Source organism: Plasmodium gallinaceum (assembly GCF_900005855.1).
Source record: "Plasmodium gallinaceum strain 8A genome assembly, contig: PGAL8A_v1_84, whole genome shotgun sequence".
NCBI classification, from domain to species: domain Eukaryota; phylum Apicomplexa; class Aconoidasida; order Haemosporida; family Plasmodiidae; genus Plasmodium; species Plasmodium gallinaceum.
Genome location: NW_021628247.1, coordinates 1 through 20,600, shown reverse-complemented (window position 1 = coordinate 20,600; position 20,600 = coordinate 1). Strand labels below are relative to the sequence as shown.

Here is a 20,600-nt window from a genome sequence, read left to right as displayed (position 1 = left end):
GAATTTGAATTGTTAAATATTAATCATAACATTATAAGTAAAATATATGTAAGTTAAAATTATAATTAATAAAGATTTAAGTTTTTAATAAAAATAGGTATAAAGTAAATGTGTTTTATTTTTTTTTAGCATTTTATATGATTTTTATGGGAGTTGATTATTTTTTTCACAGGAATATTATAGGAGAAACCTATTTTTTTTATGAATATTTATGATTATATAGTTTTTCATTATTAAAAATTTAATAATTATTTACCATTTTTTATAATTTTTTTTATTTTTATTTATTTATATTATTAAGTTGACATTATGATTAAGAATGAATAAGTATATTAAAAAAAAAAGAGAAGATAACAGATAAATTAATTATTTGAATATTATGGCATGGTATAAATTTTATAAAAATTTTATTGTTGAATTTTAGAAAATTTATTTGGGATATGCAAGTTGTGAGGAAAAGGATGAAGGTTATGTTTATTGAGTAAAAATTTATTAAGTTTTTAGTTATTAGAAGTTTGTTGGTTTAAATTTTTTGTAACTTTATTTGTTGACTATGGATTAATTAAATTCTGGTTATCGTTATATATTTAGTACTTATTTTTAAGATTATTTATTTTAAAGAAAACAATTTTACTTTTATTTATTATACATTTGTGCATGTTTTATTTACTGGATGTTCGGTAACTTTATTAGAGTACTGAACAAACGAATTAATAAAGAGCATATAGAGTTGCCTCTACGGTTTACTAGTTATTTATTATGAGTTACATTCAGCAATTAATATATTTCTGTTGAATTAACAAACATAAACAATTAGTAAAAACGCAAATAAATTATATGAATGTTAATTACATGAATATTTCATTGTTATATGTATAAAACTTTCTCTTACAAAATTCATTAAAATCATAATTCATTCCCAAAAAAAAAAATCTTTTTTTTTCTTTTTTTTTTTTATATTTATTTATTGGTAACAAATATTTTTCTAATTGACTTTTTAATCAATTTTTTTTCCTGACGATCTTTGTATTTTTTTTTTTTTATCAAAATTTTCCCTGACAATCTTTGTACTTTTTTTTTAGAAAAAAGTACAAACAAAATAAAAATCATCAATTTTTTTTTTGTGTGTGTATGTATGACGAACTTCGTAATCTTCATTTAACTAGTCTTTTTATTTTCCAAAAAGGTTAATAAAGTCTTTTATTAACCATACTCCACCACCGTGGGAAGGTAATTGTTATTACTTAAAGTTTGTTATTTTTGTATTGTTTTATTACATCAATTCCTTTTTGTAATCCTTTTTCAATTTGCTTGTTCTGATTATCGTTGATATCACACATTATGATACTACTCCGTTTATAAATCTCTAGATAATCCTTAGACTTTAAATCATGAGTCAGATTTAATTTCCTTTTATTCTTATTTGTAACTTGTATTAAATTTTGCATTTGCCTTTCATATATCTCCCTGGTTTTGTTACTGAACAATTTTATTATTGACATTGGAATTTGTACTTCCTTACCTCTATAATATATAGGTAATTCTTTCAGAATTCTGCTTTCCATTTTAGTTACTCTATGAGGAAATGAACAATATGGTTTATATTGTATATTTCTACTATAGTGTTTCATTTGATTCCTTTTGTATTCGGATAATTCGTATGAGATAATATCTCCAACCTTAATATTTTTATTCTCAATTATAGGTTTTCGTTTGATTTCATTACATCTTCATGTATGTTTTTACATTTATCGTTTAAGTATTTAATCCTCATTTGAGAAGTTGTTTCTCGTACTAATTTTGCAAACCATGGACAGATACAATATATTCCAAACATAGCAAAATAGGGTGTTTCTCCTACAGCTCCATGAGATGTATTATTATATATTAGTACTGCATTTTTTACTATTTATACGAAAGGTACATCTTTTTCTTCATATAAAGTCTTCATGATATAATCTATGCATTTATGAGAACTTTCATTTATACGATTTCCTCGTGGATAATATGCACTAGAATGATATAATTTAACTTTTATTTCTTTTGTAACATAGTCATGAAATTCTTGACTAGTATAAATTGAACCGCGATCTGTTAAGATGCTTGCAGGGCATACAAATATGGGTATCCATGTTTTCTTCATAACGTTAATTGCATCCATAGCATTAGGTGTTTTATTAGTTATGTTCGTTACCATAAAACGTGAATGATGATCTATTGCTACTTGTATAAAGTATTCTGTACCTTTCCATGTTTCAGGACCTATAATATCTAATGAAACCATATCAAATACATTCGTTTTTGATAAAAACTTGCTTATTGTTAGGTTTAAATTTCCGATTACGAATTACTTAACAAAGTAAACAATTTGTAACGTATTCTTCAATATCATTACTAATATTGGGCCACCAGAAATGTTTTTGTATTTTCTTTAGTGTTTTATTTACTCCATCATGTCCTGCGAGTTTACTACTGTGAAACCAATACATTAAATGATTTCTATATTTTTCTAATATATATAATCCTCCTGTTCTATAGTGAACTGGGAAATCATCCTTCCGTACTACGTCTCTCGGTATGTTATCTTTATCATTTCTTGCTTCATTTGCTATTTACTCGCAAGAAGGTATAACATATAAATCTTCATATAATTCTTGAGCTTTACTACAATATAAGATCATGTAATTAGGAAGATCTGTTTCATCTTTTATTGATCTAGTGATTCAATCAGATAAACTATTTTGAACTCCTTCAATATGTTCAAATTCCAAGTTAAATGCAGATAGTCTTAACTTCCATAGATATAATTTTCAAGTATTAATTGAATCCATATCAGTAATACCTTTACAATCTGTTTTAATTAAAGTCTTAGATCCTATAATATAATAATCGAATATTTAGCATGCTGCTACTATAGCAAATAATTCTTTTTCAACCGTACTCCATCTCTGTTGTACTTCATTTAAATTCTTCGATGTGTAATGAATGAATTTAGTTTGACCTGTGTCCTTATCAATTTGAATCAATATAGCTCCTATAGCATAATCTGATGCATCAATATAAATAGTATAGGGTTTTCCTAATTCTGGAAATGAAAGATGCGTAATTTCTGTCATTTTATTCTTGATTTGCTCCAAAGCCTTTGAATGCTCTTCTTTCCATTCAAATATATGTTTCTTAGTTAACAATGGAACTAGTTTAGAAGTCCACTCTGAAAAGTTCCTAATATAATTCCTGTAATAATTAGAATCTCCTAATAATGATCTTAATTGTCTTTTAGATTTAGGTTGTTCTGCTTCAATAATTGTTTTCGTCTTATCTAATGAAGGTCTTATACCATTTCGATCTATCTCTTGCCCAAGATAAGTTATAGATGTTTTAAAAAGTTCACACTTTTCTGTATTTATTCCTAAATTATTATTACAGACTAATTCAAATACTCTTTTTAATACTTATAAGTGCTCAAATAATGTTTTTGTAAGAATGATGATGTCATCAATATACACAAATATATAATTCACTTGAATGAATTTCATAGAAATATCTTCCATTATTCTATGAAAATTTGTAGGACTTGTTTTTAGTCCAAATGGAAATACGTTATATATAAATGGTCCCCTCTTAGGAACTATAAATCCATTATATGCTTTACTACTTTCCTCCAATGCGATATTCCAAAATCCATTTTTGAAGGCTATTTGCGAAAAACATTTTGTTCCATAAAACGTTTGAAATATGTGTTTCATGTGTGGGATGACATATAAATCATCTAGTATAAATTTATTTAAATACCGATAGTCTAACGTTACTTTCCATTGGCCTGTTTTCTTCTGAACGATTATTATTGGTGAGGTCCAATGTGCATTAATGACCTTACTTATTACTTTTAATTTTATCATTTCATCTATTTTTCGATGTAATTCTGATTACATTTCTTCACTCAATTGTTTAGGCTTATAACGCCGAGGTTTCCCTTGTACCTGAATAGAAACTTTATATTTGTTGTTGGGTTCCATTATTTTATTTTTCCAGGGTTTGTATTATTTCTTAATTTTTTTTCCATCTTATTTTTCTGATCTTTAAAATCAGATCCTTCAAAAAAATTCTGAATAATTTCTTTATTCGAATTCTGTTATTCATCTACTTTTACTTCAGGACTAACTTCCATGATATATATATATATATCTATCTTTTTTTTTATAATGGCATATCCTAATTCGTCCATTACTAAACCACTAAGTAATAAAAGGGTTTATTTTTTTTTATCATAGCAAATCTTGTTATTATATTTATATTGATAAATTTCATGTATATTTTCACCTTTTTAGATTTCATTGCAATGTCTCCGTTATATATTCAACAGAACTTTATTAGTTGTATTGATGTGTCTGGCTCTATACCTAGTTCTTTGACTGAAACTGTAGATACAGTACATAAATCTGCTCTTGTATCTAGTAATACATTAAAGTTATATCCCTTAATTTCTACTGTTTGTTCCATATTCTTACATCGTCCATTTTCATTTCCAATTTCTATTTTCCTATTAACAGATAATTCACTTTTTGCTGAATCTGTTACCCTTTCATTGGATTTCTTATCGATGTCAATTTCTTTCTCCTTAAATATATTATTTATTCTCTTCCTCTTTCTATCCTTCTCTTCGTCACTTCCTTTAGGTTTATTTTATTTATACCTTTCTTTTGTCTTTTCTTTTTGTCTTTCCAGGTGTTCCAATTGTTTATTAAGGTATCTTTTTACTTGACGTATTTTCTGTGGATTAGTTTCATTTTTGGTTATTTTAAAATTTAAATAATATCTTTTATCTGTTATTATACCTTTGATTTCATCTTCTTTATCTTGAATCACTTTATTTCTACATACTTTTACTGTGTGTCCTATTTCATTACAATTTTGGATCTTTTTTTTCGGTAAAAACAGTATCTTTTTAAATGGTTATTCCCTCCACAACAATAACATTTCATAAGACTTTGTTTCTTATCCTTACCAATACTATTGTCTTTGTAGGTCTGATCTGCAGCATTTATACTGATATTTCGGTCCTCATCTATCTTTGTTCCTCTATTTTCTACAGTTAGCAAATATTTTCTTATCTATGTAAAAGGTTTATACATTTCCATCTTCTTATCTAATTCTTTTAAGAATTCCTCTCGTATATATCTTTTAAAGCATTTTAAAGTATCCTTTCTGCATATGCTATTCTCTTTCTTGAAACATAAAAAGCTAAGAGCATACGAATTACAGTCCGTAATAAATGAACTAATAGATTCTTTCACAGATACTTTTTTTGGTGCATTAAATAACTTCCATGCTAAAATGAATTTCTCGTCTGGATATTTAAACATTACTTTAGCTAATTTAATTTGAAATTGTAACATATCGGTGATTTTTTTGTCTCTTGATAATTTAGCTATTTCCTGGTGGTAGATGTTTAATGTTAAAGATTCTAATATCATACATGTTTTTACTTGGATATTCCTTGCATTTTTGCGTTCATTTCGAATATCCTAAACCAACTAAAATATAGTTCTAAAGATCAATCACTAAATTTTGGGAGTCTAGGTGGTACTTTAGCTCTTATATCGATTGTTTCTAATTTCAATTATGTATGAATGATTAAATTCTATTATATTCGCAAAAGAATCTGGTTTAAGGTTGTATAATTCTTTATCCATCTTGAACTGCTAGTCCAGTGTGGGTTATGTTTATGCTGTTTTCGGTTTTCTTGCCGTTGTCGCCAATTGATTTATTAACTGGGTATTCGGTGACTTTGCTAGAGTACTGAACAAGCAAATTAATAAAGAGCATACAGAGTTTACTCTACGGTTTTGATGTATTTGTATATATTTTTAAATGCTTTAAACAAGTGATTATTAATCATGTTCTCTACTTCGTTAAGCATTCTTAATTTCAATGGGAATTTCTTTACTTTAGTAAAAATCCCTATTTTTATTAAAAGTTTAAACCTTATTGAATATTGATCATTAATTAAATGTATATTACTTGTTTCTTGTTATGAGTTATGTTCAACAATTAATATATATTACTGTTGAATTAACAAACATAAACGATTAGTGATAATACAAATTAATTATCTAAATATTAATTACGTGAAAATTTTATTGTTATATATATAAAATTTTCTCTTACAAATTAAAATTATATACATATAGATATATTTTATTTCTAATTATTTTTAACATTCCATTTGATTTACTATTATAACAAAAGAAACATACTTTTAAAAAATTTTTATTTAATCCATAGTGTGATTCCTATAAAACTTTGATTTATAAAAATATATTGCAAAAAAAAAATAAGTTAAAATATGAAAGGGGATTAACAGAGGGTGACATAGCAGCAAAAAATCAAGCTTACGCTGAAGGATACCCAGAAGAATGTCCGTTAGATAATAAAAAAAACAATTGTGAAGATCCGTTTCAATATGAGAATCCGTGCGATCATTGGCATAATGTCATTGCTCCAAAAATGTTGGAGCTGTTTAATAAAGTAACAAGTGGAATGGACCCTAATTTGAAAGAAAAAAAATGGAATAATGAATGGAATAAAATTTCAGCTAACCATGTTAAAGATCTATCTTCAATATCTCATCGACAAGATATTTCAGAAGAAGAAAAAAAAAAATTAATTGATAGTGTTATGGAAAAACGTCTCTCAGAATTTTTAAAATTTTTAGACGCATGTGAAGAAATGATGAGAGACCATAAAACACGATCCGAATGTAAGAAGGAGATGAGAGACAATAAAATCAAATCCAAATGTAAGAAAGAGATGAGAGACAATAAAACAAAATCCGAATCTATGAAAGAGATAAGAGAGAATAAAACAGAATCCAAAGGTAAGAAAGTGATGAGAGACAATAAAACAGAATTTGAATCTAAGAAAGAGATGATAGACAATAAAAGAGAATCCGAATCTATGAATGAGATGATAGACAATAAAACAGAATCCGAATCTAAGAAGGGGATGATAGACAATAAAACAGAATGCGAATCTAAGAATAAGATGACAGACAATAAAACAGAATCCGAATCTAAGAATGAGATAATAGACAATAAAACAGAATCCCAATCTAAGAATGAGATAATAGACAATAAAACAGAATCCGAATCTAAGAATGAGATGACAGACTATAAAACCTGTCCTCATTCTTTTTTGCTATGATATCTTCATATACTTCTTTCATGTATTCCTTTTCTTTGTTTTTCATTTCCAATATTAATTCTATAAACCATTTTTTTTTTTTCCATTCTTCTATTTTCTCTTTGTCATTATTTAATATAACATTCCTACTTTTTTTTTTTATTTCCAATATGTTAACATCCTCATCTAAATTTTCCTGTATTTTCAACTCTTCCACCATTTTTTTAAAAAAATATTCCTTTTCTCTTTGCAATTCGTCTTTCATACATTCTTCTAATAGCGTCATATGTATTTCTATCAAAACCTTTTGTATCAATTTCTCCCTTTTTTTTCTATTTTTCTCTATTTCGTTATCTCCTACTTGCTTCAATTCCTCTATATTTTCATGAATTTCCTTCTCTTTTTTCGTATCTTTTTTAGTTATTCTTTTCATACTTTCTTCTTCTTCTTCGTATTGTTCCAATAAATTGTTAAACCATTCATCCTCGCTATGTAGTATAAACCACATTCGTTGTTTTTTTAGCCATTGTTTCCATATTCTTTTTTGTTTTTCTAGCATAGGATTTTTTCCTGCTTCTATTTCTACTATTTCTGATTCTTTTGTTAATTCGTCATATTTATCTTGTTCTTTTCCCCATTCTTTTTTCAAATTAATAAACCATTCTTCTTTTTTCCATTTCTCTGACATTCTTTTGTTTCTTTCTACCCATTTATTCCATAAAAGTTTTTGTTTCTCAATCATTAATGTACTAATGTCTTCTTCCTCTCCCTTCATCATTACTAAATCATTTTCTATTATTTTTGGATTATTTTCTTTATCTTCTTCTATAAATTCTTCTAAACAGGTTTCTAAAAATTTTCCTCTATTCAATAACCACTCCTCTTTCCTACATTCCTCCAATATTACCATATATATTCCTATTAATGTCTCCCATTTTAATTTTTTTTTGTTTATTTTAGAATTATTCATTTCATGTGATTCCTTTAAATTATTACTTTCATATTTTCTCATTTTTTCTTCCTCCTTTTTATTAATCTCTGTTATTGATTCATCTCTTTCTATGGTTTTTTCATTTTCTTTTTCTATGCTATTTTTATAAATTCTACTTTTATATTCTTTCTCTTCATTTTCATATTCATTAACTATCTTTGTAAACCATTCTTCATTGTTGTCTTCATCTATCCACTTTTTACAAATATTTTCGCAGTGTTTTTTCCATATATTGCTTTGTCTTTCTAAGATAACATCTATTACTCTTCCTTGATTCTTTTTTGCTAAAATTTCTTCATTTATCTCCATCATATATTTTTCTTCTTTATTTTTCCATTCTAACATTAACTGAATAAACCATTTTTCTCTTTTCCATTTTTCTATTTCCTCTTTTTTTTTCTCTGATATAATGTTCCAACTTTTTTCTCTTTCTATTTTATCTAATATGTTTGTTTCTTCGTCCAAATTTTTATATTTTTTTATCTCTTCCATATTTGCTTTAAAAAATTCTTCTTCTTTTTCCCACTCTTCTTTCGTACATTCCTCTAATACCATCATAAGAATATCTAACAAAATTCTCCTTTCCAAATTTTTCTTCATTTCATTTTTATCTATTCCATTATTTCTTTCTTTCTCTATATTTTCTTCCTTTAAATTTTCATCAATTTCTTCTTTTTTATATTCTTCTAGCAATTGTACAAACCATTTCTGATTTTTGTATTCGTATGAATGCTCTATTTGCCATTCTATCCATTTCTTCCATATTTTTTTTTTTTTATCTAGCATAAAATTATTTACTCCCATTTCTGTCATTTTTTCAATTTCTCGTTCTTCTAAATATCCTAAGTATTTATCTTGTTCTTCTTTCCACTCTTTCTTCAAATTAATAAACCACTTTTCATTTTTATATTTCTCTAATATACTATTTTTTTTATCTATTGTATCGGTACTATTTTCTTCTTTTATTTTCATTATAAAATGATTTCGCATTTCTTTTAAATTAAAATTTTCTCCATCTTTTTCGATCTCTTCTAAACAAATATTAAAAAATTCTGTTTTATTCAATTTCCATTCCTCTTTTTTATACTCTAGTAATGCAGTCATATGTATATCTACCCATGAATTCCAATTACATACATTATTCTTGATTGTCGTTTTATTTCCCAAATTTTTCATTTCATTTTCACATGTAGATTTTTCCTTTTGCGAATTTATTTCATTTTCTTTTTCCTCATTTAATGTACCATTCCTAATATGCCATACAATNTTTTGGATATTTTTCTTTATCTTCTTCTATAAATTCTTCTAAACAGGTTTCTAAAAATTTTCCTCTATTCAATAACCACTCCTCTTTTCTACATTCTTCTAATATTACCATATATATTTCTATTAAAGTCTTCCATTTTAATTTTTTTTTGATTATTTTAGAATTATTCATTTCATATGATTCCTCTAAATTATTCCTTTCATATTTTATCATTTTTTCTTCTCCCTTTTTGTTAAACTTTGTTAGCGGTTCACAACTTTCTATGGTTTTTTCATTTTCCTTTTCTTTTTCTATACTTTTTTTATAAATTCTACTTTTATGTTCTTTCTCTTCTTTTTCATATTCATTAACTAACTTTGTAAACCATTCTTCATTATTGTCTTCATCTATCCACTTTTTACAAATATTTTCGCAGTGTTTTTTCCATATATTGCTTTGTCTTTCTAAGATAACATCTATTACTCTTCCTTGATTCTTTTTTGCTAAAATTTCTTCATTTATCTCCATCATATATTTTTCTTCTTTATTTTTCCATTCTAACATTAACTCAATAAACCATTTTTGTTTTTTCCATTTTTCGATTTCCTTTTTTTTTTTCTCTGATAAAATATTCCAACTTCTTTCTCTTTCTATATTATCTAATATGTTTGTTTCTTCGTCCAAATTTTTATATTTTTTTATCTCTTCCATATTTGCTTTAAAAAATTCTTCTTCTTTTTCCCACTCTTCTTTCGTACATTCCTCTAATACCATCATAAGAATATCTAACAAAATTCTCCTTTCCAAATTTTTCTTCATTTCACTTTTATTTATTCCATTATTTCTTTCTTTATCTATTTTTTCATCGTTTGTATTTTTATGAATTTCTTCTTTTTCATATTCTCCTAATAATTTTACAAACCAATTCTGATTTTTGTATTCGTATGAATGCTCTATTTGCCATTCTATCCATTTTTTCCATATTTTTTTTTTTTTATCTAGCATAAAATTATTTATTCCCATTTCTGTTATTTTTTCAATTTCTTGTTCATCTAAATATCCTAAGTATTTTTCTTGTTCTTCTTTCCACTCTTTCTTCAAATTAATAAACCACTCTTCATTTTTATATTTATCTAATATACTACGTTTTTTATCTATTGTATCGGTATTATTTTCTTCTTTTATTTTCATTACAAAATTATTTCCCATTTCTTTTAAATTAGAATTTTCTTCAACTTTTTCGATCTCTTCTAAGCAAATATTAAAAAATTCTCTTTTATTCAATTTCCATTCCTCTTTTTTACATTCTAGTAATGCAGTCATATGTATATCTACCCATGAATTCCAATTGCATACATCATTCTTGATTGACGTTTTATATCCTAAATTTTTCATTTCAATTTCACATGTAGATTTTTCTTTTTGCAAGTTTATTTCCTTTTCTATTTCCTCATTTAATCTGTCATTCCTAATATGCCATACAATATTAACAGGATCTTTTTCTAATGTATTTTTATTTAATTCATCTTCAATTTCATTTCTAGATTCATCTACATTCAATTCCGCTTTTTCAATTTCACTTTTAGGATTATCTTTATTTAATTTTTCTTCGCATATAAGTTCATTTTCATACTTATATGACCCTTCTTCTGTATCATCACAAATGAGTTTATTTTCTTTTTTATTGTATATTCCTTTACATTCTTTGGATTTTTCCTTCTCCTCACATTTCAAATTTCCTTCACTTTCATAACTAACCTCACATGATGGTATTTGTTTTTCATGCTGTAACATAGAGTGATTTCCACTATTCATTGGTCCATCCTCTATATTATTTGTAGATAATGGCATTGGTTTCTTTGAAATTTTTTTTATCTTTTTTCTTATTTTTTTTTTCTTTGATTTTCGATTACGAATCCAAGATCCAATAGGAGTGCACTATAATTAGAATTAAAAATAAGAAAATTATGAAAATTTTACTAATATAGTTATTAGTATTTTATATATATATATGTTTTTGAATTTTTAATTATTAATTTTATCTTACTCTATAGAGAATAACTAAAAGGAATATAATTCCTAAAATGAGTATTCCTATTGGAACTATTGTTATTATACTTCCTGCAGGATTAATTGTAGGTGTAGGTTCAGTATTATTATCCAGTGGAGTTTGTGAGGTAGTAATATTTGGAACATTCATATTTGTAGGACAGTTGCTCGAACAATTTGATAATGTATAATTTTGAGCTGCGCTTAATGGTAATTTATTATGTTCAGCAATAGGAGTAAGTGTAATTTGTGAATTTTGTGTTGGGGAATAGCTTTTTCCCATTAATTGCATATCATCATTTGTTGTAGTAGATTCATTTGTTTTATTAGAAGATGCATTGATACCTAAAGGCATTAAAGATTCAAATGATGTTGGAGACACAGTATTATTTTTGGGAAGCGCAGCTTTAATTATAGGAGCATGTACCTCCACAGGAGATTTAGAATGAGATGTCTCAGACAATGATTCATTTACAATAGGTGGAGTACCATTAGAATTAATTTCAGTAACAGCTATAGGTTGTACGCTGCTAGGACTAGGAGATTTGAGTATATCTATAGCAGGAGATGAATGGTTTTTTGTAGAATATGTACCATTAAATGAAGAAGCATCAACACTAGCTGTTAAATTACTAGATTCATTGATAGGGGATGCATAAATTCCTGAGGAAGATGAACTGCTATCTGCAGAAAACATGTTTGTATGAGATGGTGTACTTTCAGGAGATTCAACGATAGTGGTAGGAAGTATAGAGTTATCATCTGTAGAAGGTAAAATTGTATTTTCATTTATAGAGGAGTTATGTCCATTCGTGCTATTTGAAGTTAAAGAAATGGATTGTGTTGGATCTTCTAGAGGAACAGTAGTTGCAGCTTTTGCAGCTTTTTCAGCCATTTCACATTTATCTTTATCACTCGGTGATGCTATAGCATTTAGTGTAGCATTTTTAGAATCTCTAAAACCGCCAATTTTAGCTTTTGTTTCATCATCTAATGAATTTACAATAGAACTAGCATGTGTTTCATCAGACGTTTCTATTGTAGGTTGTGCATTATTTGGTAATGAAGTTGTAGGATCTAAAGTTTCATCAGATTCATGATGGTCATCTAAATGAATCCATGATAAACCATATGGATCAGTTGAATTTTGTCGCTCTTTAATTTGATAAATTAGTGATGTCATATTACAATGATTTCCTGTATCACTTAATATACTATTTTGCAATCTAGTACTATAAGTATTCCAATTTTTAGTAGAATCATTTCTAAAAGATTCTTCGGAATAAGACTCATAGTACACCATATTTACAAATTGTTTTCCTCTCTTATGTATATACATACTCCACTTTCCACAATTAAGTTGACTTTTATCAGCTTCATATACTTTATAATAGTAATTAGATATATCATTAGTAATATTGGTAAACTTAGTAAGTCTTTTATAAATAACTTGCTTTTTATTTTCTGCTTGATCACTCTCATTGAGTTGGTTATATGGTAATGATATTAAATCTGGTAAATCACTATTTTTATAAGGACTGGTGCAATCATCATTTTTATTCAAAACAGCGCAATAATCAAAATTTTTCAAATTACATGTTGAACTTGTTTTCTCACGTATTTGTGTCTCTAAAGAACTTTGTTTTTTATTCCAACAATTAACAAGACTTGGGATATTATGATCTGTTTCTTCATTTAATACTAAATTAACAAAGTCCATTCCTCTCCAATTTACATATGAGGATGACTTTTGACATTTTTCTGTAGTATCCTTAATTTTGTTGTCATTGAGATAAAAATTAAGTTCATTATTAGTATCTTCCATAAATGTTTTAATTTCTGTATTGAATTTACTTCTTTCACTAGAGTTATCTCCATTTTCTTCTGTTTCACTATTTTGTCCATCTAATATACAGGAAGTTTCTTCTGCTTGTGATAAATATCTTGCTCTCTTTAAGATTGATTTTTTTCTCATGATTATAATATCATCATAAAAGGCTTTCTCAAAATATTTTGCAGTAGTATTCAAATATTGATTTATTAAAGAAAAGAAATTTTTATGTGAATTATAGATAAATGCATAAATTTCAACAAAACCAAAAAGTAATGTGTATGTATGTATTTTATACTTTAAATTTTTGAAACATTAAAAAAATATTCGTTAATCCAATTAAGGAAGAAAAATAATTTAATTTGACCAAAAAATTGAATATAGATATTTTTGTTATTTTTGAGCATAATTATACACTTGAATTATATTGGGAAATTGTTATAATTTCTACATAGAAATGACAATATTTGTACTTATGTGATAACTATATTATAAATTTGTTTATATTTTAAATTGGCATTTTATATAGTATATAATANTAAAATCAATGGACTTGAATTGCCAAACAATATTCATAACATTATAAGTAAAATTAAATTAATTAAAAATTAATAATGAACAAGGATATAAATTTTCTAATTTTTAAATACAAAAAAAAAAAAAATATATTTACTTTTTTTTTGAAAGGATTAATTTTTCAGTTGACATATTAATTTATTTATTTCTTATTCCGTAACTTTGCTATAGTATTGAGCAAACATATTAATAAAGTGATTTATTAACTGGATGTTCGGTGACTTCACTAGAGTACTCATGAAACAAATTAATAAAGAATATGTAGAGTTACCTCTACGGTTTTAATGTATTTATATATATTTTTAAATGCTTTGAACGAGCGATCCTTAATTATGTAATACACTTAATTTAGCATTCTTTAATTTCAATAGGCATTTATTTACTTTAATAAAAATCGTTATTTTTATTAAAAATTTTAATCTTTATTGAATATTGATTATTATTTGATTGTAATTTATTTATTTCTTTGTTATGAGTTATGATCAGTAATTTAAATATATTGCTGTTGAATTAACAAACATAAACAATTAGTAAAAATGCAAATTAATTATATTAATATTAATTTGGAAGGGAAGATGATCAAAAGGTTGGAGCACTTCTCTTATGAAGAAAGGTTGAGGAAGCTGAGCTCGTTTAGCTTGGAGAAGAGAGAGCTTTAGGGAGACCTCATTGTAGTCTTCCACTACTTGAAGGGAACTTACAGGCAGGAGAGATACTGACTTTTTATACTGTTAGGTAGTGGGAGGACAAGGGGGAATGACATTAAACTAAAAGAGCAGAAAATTGGATTAGATGTTAGGAAGAAATTCTTTACTTGAGATGATGATGCACTGTAACTGTAACCCCATTCTTGAAGGTGTTTAAGGCCAGATTAGTTGGAACACTGGGCACCCTGATCTAGTCTCTGATCCACTGGCTGGCAACCCTGCCCACTGTAGCAGAGTTGGAACTGGATGATTTTTAAAGTCCCTTTCTATCTAAGCCATTCCATGATTCCACACTAATACAACAAAGCAAACCACATCACAGTGCTGTTGATTGCAGAATGACAATTCCCTAAGGCTTTTGTTAAGAATGAACAATAATAGGAAAATATTTTTTAACTTATAATTCTTATTATAAAGGATCTAAATAATATTTTTATAAAATATAAAATACGTAAAAAAAAAACAACATATATATATACATGTAAATTCTATATGTGGTAGTTATAATATAATATATTAATTATTCATATATATTTACATAAGAAAAATATTTTAAGTTTAATAGAAAAATGACTTACAATTATAAAAATCTATATTATTTGTTGTTAAATTATTAAACTTTAAACGAAGGTTAAAGTTATTCCAATTTTTTTTACTTTAATATTTAAATTTTTGCTAACAAATTAGTGCATTATAATTTATTTATATTTTTGAAGAAATATATATTTATAAAAAAAAAAAAAGCTAAAATTAAAGTTAATAAGTAATGCACTTCTTTTTTCATTATAACTATATTAATCTTTTTCTTTTTTTATTAAGCAATTTTTATTTGGTAATATATATATATATATGTGTACTTGTCATTCTTTGAGATATTATTTTATTATTTTAGAATTTTTTACTATGAATACAAAAAAATTTAAATTCTTTTTTGATTATTTTTTTTAGAATTATTTCTTATAATGTTTTTTGAAAATAAAAATAACAATAGTTTATTAACAAATTTCTTAGAAACAAGATATCATTGCATTGAAAAAAATAAATCTTCATATATTATATAGATATATCTCCATCAAAAAATGAAAAAAAACTCATTAAATTAAAAATTTTTGTACGCATGTATTTTTCATACAGTATACTACATTTGTCACAATTTTTCACTTACATAAATATAATTTATGTTTGTGCATATTTTTCTTTTAATCATAACTTTTTTAATTTTTCTAATATACTTTTTTTTATCTTAATTCTTTTTTTTTATTTTTATTATGGATAAATGTTTATACAATATATGTATATTTTTATTTTTTGTTATAACTATTATTTAAAAAAAATTACTTTTCCAACTATTTGAAAAAAAATAAAAAAAATTTATTACGCACTTAAATTCAAAAGAAAAAGTGAAGATAAGTAATTAGTTTAAAGAAATTATAACAAATCTTATAAAAAGCACATTTAAAAGTCAAATAAATTAATTACAATTAAAAAAAAAAAAAAAAAAAATACTATTTTTTAATCATATATTTACAGTAAAATATATTTTTTAAAAAAAGTTTTATTTTTTGACAAAATAACTTTAATTATTCTAAAAATACATTTTTATAAATTTACTCTTTTACGAATAATACTTATCAGTTTCAAATTTAATATATATGTTATTTACTGAATATAAAAATATATCTTTACTTAAATATAATAGATTTTTTCATATAAAATTCAAAAGAATACATTTTTATTGTGATATAAAAAATATCAATAAATAATGATAAAAAAGAATTATAAAATAACTTTTTGCATATATATTATTATAATCTTCTAATTAAATATAAAAAAAAATTATTTTTTTTTTTTTTTTTTTTTTTTTTTTTTAATAGACAATAAAACAGAATCCGAATCTAAGAATGAGATGACAGACTATAAAACAGAATCCGAATCTAATAATGAGATGACAGACAATAAAAAAGAATCCGAATCTATGAAAGATATGATAGACAATAAAACAGAATCCGAATCTAAGAATGAGAAGGGAAAAAATAAAATAAAAAATAAGAAATCAAATATTTGGAAATTTTTTTTTAAGAGGTTTGATAACCATTAAGAAAATAAAAATTAATGTTTTAACAGAGAATATAGGATTATTCATGTGCAAGATCTGGTTAAAATAAGGAAAAGTTAATATTTTGTCTAAATTTTTTTTTTATAGAGATATATTTTATTTTTGAAAAAAAAAAAAAAATTAAAAGAGAAAAATTTTTTAGAAAGAAAAAATTTCATGAGAATAGTTTTTAATTTTTATGAATAAAATTTTCGTTGTGTGGTATTAATATAATTAAATTTTTCTTTTTATTATTTATGTATTTTTTTTATTTTTAGAAGTAGTGAACTTAAATTACTGAAAATTACTTATAAAAAGCAATAATTATTTTGTACTTAAAAATTAATAATTAATGAGAATATATGTTTTTAATAAAAATACATAATTTTTATCAAAGTGAATTCACAATGAACGGCATTATTGCAGTTTATTTGTTATATCATTAAAATTAGTTTTAAAATCGCTTTAATTACTAGAGGAACTCCATATTCTGTTTTATAATTTGTTTTTCATTACTCTAGCAAATTCATTCAATGATAATTTAATAAATTAAAAATGTAATTTATGGAAAGTAAATAAATCAGGTAGTAAATGTAGAGGATAAAATAGAAGAAAAAAAGTTGGATGCAGAATTGTTACCAGCTTAACTACGTGATAAAAAAAGTCGCAAAAAGGGAAAAAAAAAGTCTTTATTGAGAATTATTAGAATTAATAATTTGTTAATAAAAGGAATTATTAGAGTTTTTGAGAAAAAAATTAATAGCTGTATGGAAAATAAACAGACATGAAAATACTAGATAAATGAAGAAAAAAAGAATTGAATAGTGTGAAAAAAATATTCAAGTTATTAGAAAATAGAAGAAAACATTATAAGAAGTTTTTTCGTGGAAAATTTTTATCATTGAATTTTAAACAGAAAATTTTTTATTAACAATAATAAAATTTTCGTGTTTGTATTATTTTATAACTTATTTTGTGTTTTGTTATTTATATTTGTTAATTCATGAGAAGTGGATTTGAATTGTTAAATATTAATCATAACATTATAAGTAAAATATATGTGATTTAAAACTAAAATTTATAAGGAATTAAATTTTTAATAAAAATAGGGATTTTTATTAAAATAATTAAATTCCTCTTAAAAACAATAAATGCTCAATGAAGGAGACCATATACATTTCAATGGTTTATAGTATTAAAAACATATTTAAATTCATTTAAATGGTAGAAGAAACTCTACATGCTCATTGTTAATCCTTTTTTTCAATACTCTAGAAAAGTAATGAATAGGAAATTAATAAAATATTAATTACATTTATTTTACTTATATTATAATTTATATTTAACAATTCAAATTTATTGCTCTTATATTAACAAGCATAAATAATTGATAAAATTCAAATCATATTACTTAAGTACTACAAAACACAGAAATTATATTATAGTTAATATAAAATTTTCTTATATTAATTTAAATAAAAATACACCACATTAAGCTTTCATATTCAATAACTTTTTCTTCTATTTTTCGACAAGTAAATTCATTTTAAAAAAAGAAAAAAATTATATTTTTATGTATTTAAATTACAAAAATAAAAAAAACCATTAACCAAATTTTTTTCTTTTTTTTTTTTTACTTAGCATTTTCATGTTGGTTAATAAAATATATTATTAACCTTTTTGATAATAAACGGTAATAGTTTTGTGGAAAATATATAGTTATACAGGAAAATTCTATATGCAAAAAAAAAAAAAAAAAAAAAAAATTAATTGTTAATTTCATTGTTTTCTTTTTCTAATTTTTAAATACAAAAAAAAAATATTTTTACTTTTTTTTTTGAAATGATTAATTTTTCAGTTGAAATATTAATTTATTTATTTCTTATTCAATAACTTTGTTATAGTATTGAGCAAACATATTAATAAAGTGATTTATTAACTGAGTATTCGGTGACTTTGTTAAAGTATTGACTTATTAACTAGATGTCCGGTGACTTTGCTAGAGTACTGAAACAATAAATTAATAAAGAGCATGAAGAGTTAGCTCTACGATTTTTATTTATTTATATATATTTTTATATGCTTTGAACGATTAATCCTTAATTATATAATCTACTTTATTCAGCATTCTTTGATTTCAATAGGCATTTATTTATATTAATAAAAATCCTTATTTTTATTAGTAATTTAAATCCTTATTGAATATTGATTATTAATTAAATGTAAATTACTTGTTTCTTTATTATGAGTTATATTCAGAAATTTATATATATTGCTGTTTAATTAACAAACATAAACAATTAGTAAAAATGCAAATTAATTATATTAATTATTAATTGCGCGAAAATTTTATTGTCATATGTATAAAATTTTCTCTCACATATTAAAAATGTAAATGCTATACAAATTAAGCTCTTTCATATGTAAATATATTTTATCTTTTTAAGATCTCATTTTCATTGGTAACAAATCATACTCCCGATTTTTATTTTACCATTTTTCCTTCTTTCATTAAATATTTTTGAAAAAAATAAATATATTTTTTTTATGTATTTGCAATTTATTAAAAGAAGAATAAAAAAAAAAATTCATTAATTTTTTTTTTTTTTCGTTTGCGTGACCAACTACGTATTCTTCATATAGCTAGTCCTTTTTATTATCATAAAGGTTAATAAAGCCTTTTATTAATAAATATTCAAGGAATTTAAATTTTATATGAAATAAATTGTTCATTTTACGTTATTTAACATAATTATATATAAATAATTTATAATCTATAGAAAACAGTGGACCAAAAATCTAATAATGAACTTTGTGAAACTTAATTAATTTGATAGTTTAATTAACATATGTAAAAAAATTAAATATTTTCAAATTAATGCTCATAAAAATTATAAATGATATACATTTAATATTAAACGATTTTTTTTATTTTTAGTTTCTAAACTACCAATTTCTGTGAATTATGTCGAACTTCAAATTATTTTATATACAGTATATTATGACTTATATATATGAATCTTTGTAAATTATAGAGATATATCTCCATCAAAAAATGAAAAAGAAAATCTATAAATTAAAAATTTTTATACGCATGTATTTGTCATGCAATATACTACAGTTGTCACAATTTTTCACTTAATAAAAAACTAATTTTTGTTTGCGAATATTTTTCATTTAAATATAACATTTTTGATTTTTCTAATATACTTTTTTTTATCTTAATTCTTTTTTTTTTTATTTTTATTATTGATAAATATTTATACAATATATGTATATATATATTTTTTGTTATAACTATTTTTTAAAAAAATTACTTTTTCAACTATTTGAAAAAAAATAAGAAAAATTTATTAAGTAATTAAATTAAAAAGAAAAAGTTAAAATAGGTATTTGCTTTAAAGAAATTATAATAACAAATCTTATAAAAAGCACATTTTGAAGTCAAATAAATTAATTACAATTTTCAATAGGCATTTATTTACTTTAATAAAAATCCTTATTTTTATTAAAAATTTAAATCTTTATTGAATATTGACTATTAATTAAATGTAAAATACTTGTTTCTTTATTATGAGTTATGTTCAGCAATTTAAATATATTCCTGTTGAATTAACAAATATAAAAAATTAGTAAAAATGCAAATATATATTATAAATATTACTTACGTGAAAATTTTATTGTCATATGTATAATATTTTCGCTCACGAATTAAAAATATAAATATTATGCAAATTAAACTCTTTTATATAAACATTATTATCTGTCTAAAATCTCATTTTTATTGGTGCTAAATCTTACTCTCGATTTTTATTTTACCAATTTTCCTTCTTTCAATAAATTTTTTTGAAAAAAATAAATATATTACTTTTACGCATTTCCAATTTATTAAAAGAAAAATAAAAAGAAAAATTCAATAATTT

General features: G+C 23.7%; 3 protein-coding genes across 3 annotated transcripts, besides 2 other annotated features; 1 reads left to right on the top strand and 2 right to left on the bottom strand.

The window, feature by feature from the left end:
* Window positions 1-1,021: 1,021 nt before the first annotated feature.
* Window positions 1,022-5,693: a repeat region.
* Window positions 5,694-5,719: 26 nt separating this feature from the next.
* PGAL8A_00271200 (fam-g protein) lies at window positions 5,720-7,203 on the top strand (the record flags this gene model as incomplete). The annotated part of the gene is made up of 2 exons (XM_028671693.1): window positions 5,720-5,782; window positions 6,286-7,203. 2 exons carry the CDS (start codon window positions 5,720-5,722, stop codon window positions 7,201-7,203), a joined length of 981 nt encoding a protein of 326 aa, XP_028528320.1.
* PGAL8A_00271100 (surface-associated interspersed protein (SURFIN)) lies at window positions 7,151-9,349 on the bottom strand (the record flags this gene model as incomplete). The annotated part of the gene is made up of 1 exon (XM_028671692.1): window positions 7,151-9,349. One exon carries the CDS (start codon window positions 9,347-9,349, stop codon window positions 7,151-7,153), a length of 2,199 nt encoding a protein of 732 aa, XP_028528319.1.
* Window positions 9,350-9,440: 91 nt separating this feature from the next.
* On the bottom strand, window positions 9,441-13,443 carry PGAL8A_00271000 (surface-associated interspersed protein (SURFIN); the record flags this gene model as incomplete). Its single annotated transcript, XM_028671691.1, has 2 exons — window positions 9,441-11,357; window positions 11,467-13,443. Coding segments are annotated over 2 exons (3,894 nt in total), but the record flags the coding sequence as incomplete, so codon positions are not given.
* A 5,200-nt stretch (window positions 13,444-18,643) lies between these two features.
* Window positions 18,644-19,187: a repeat region.
* Between the last annotated feature and the right edge of the window lie 1,413 nt (window positions 19,188-20,600).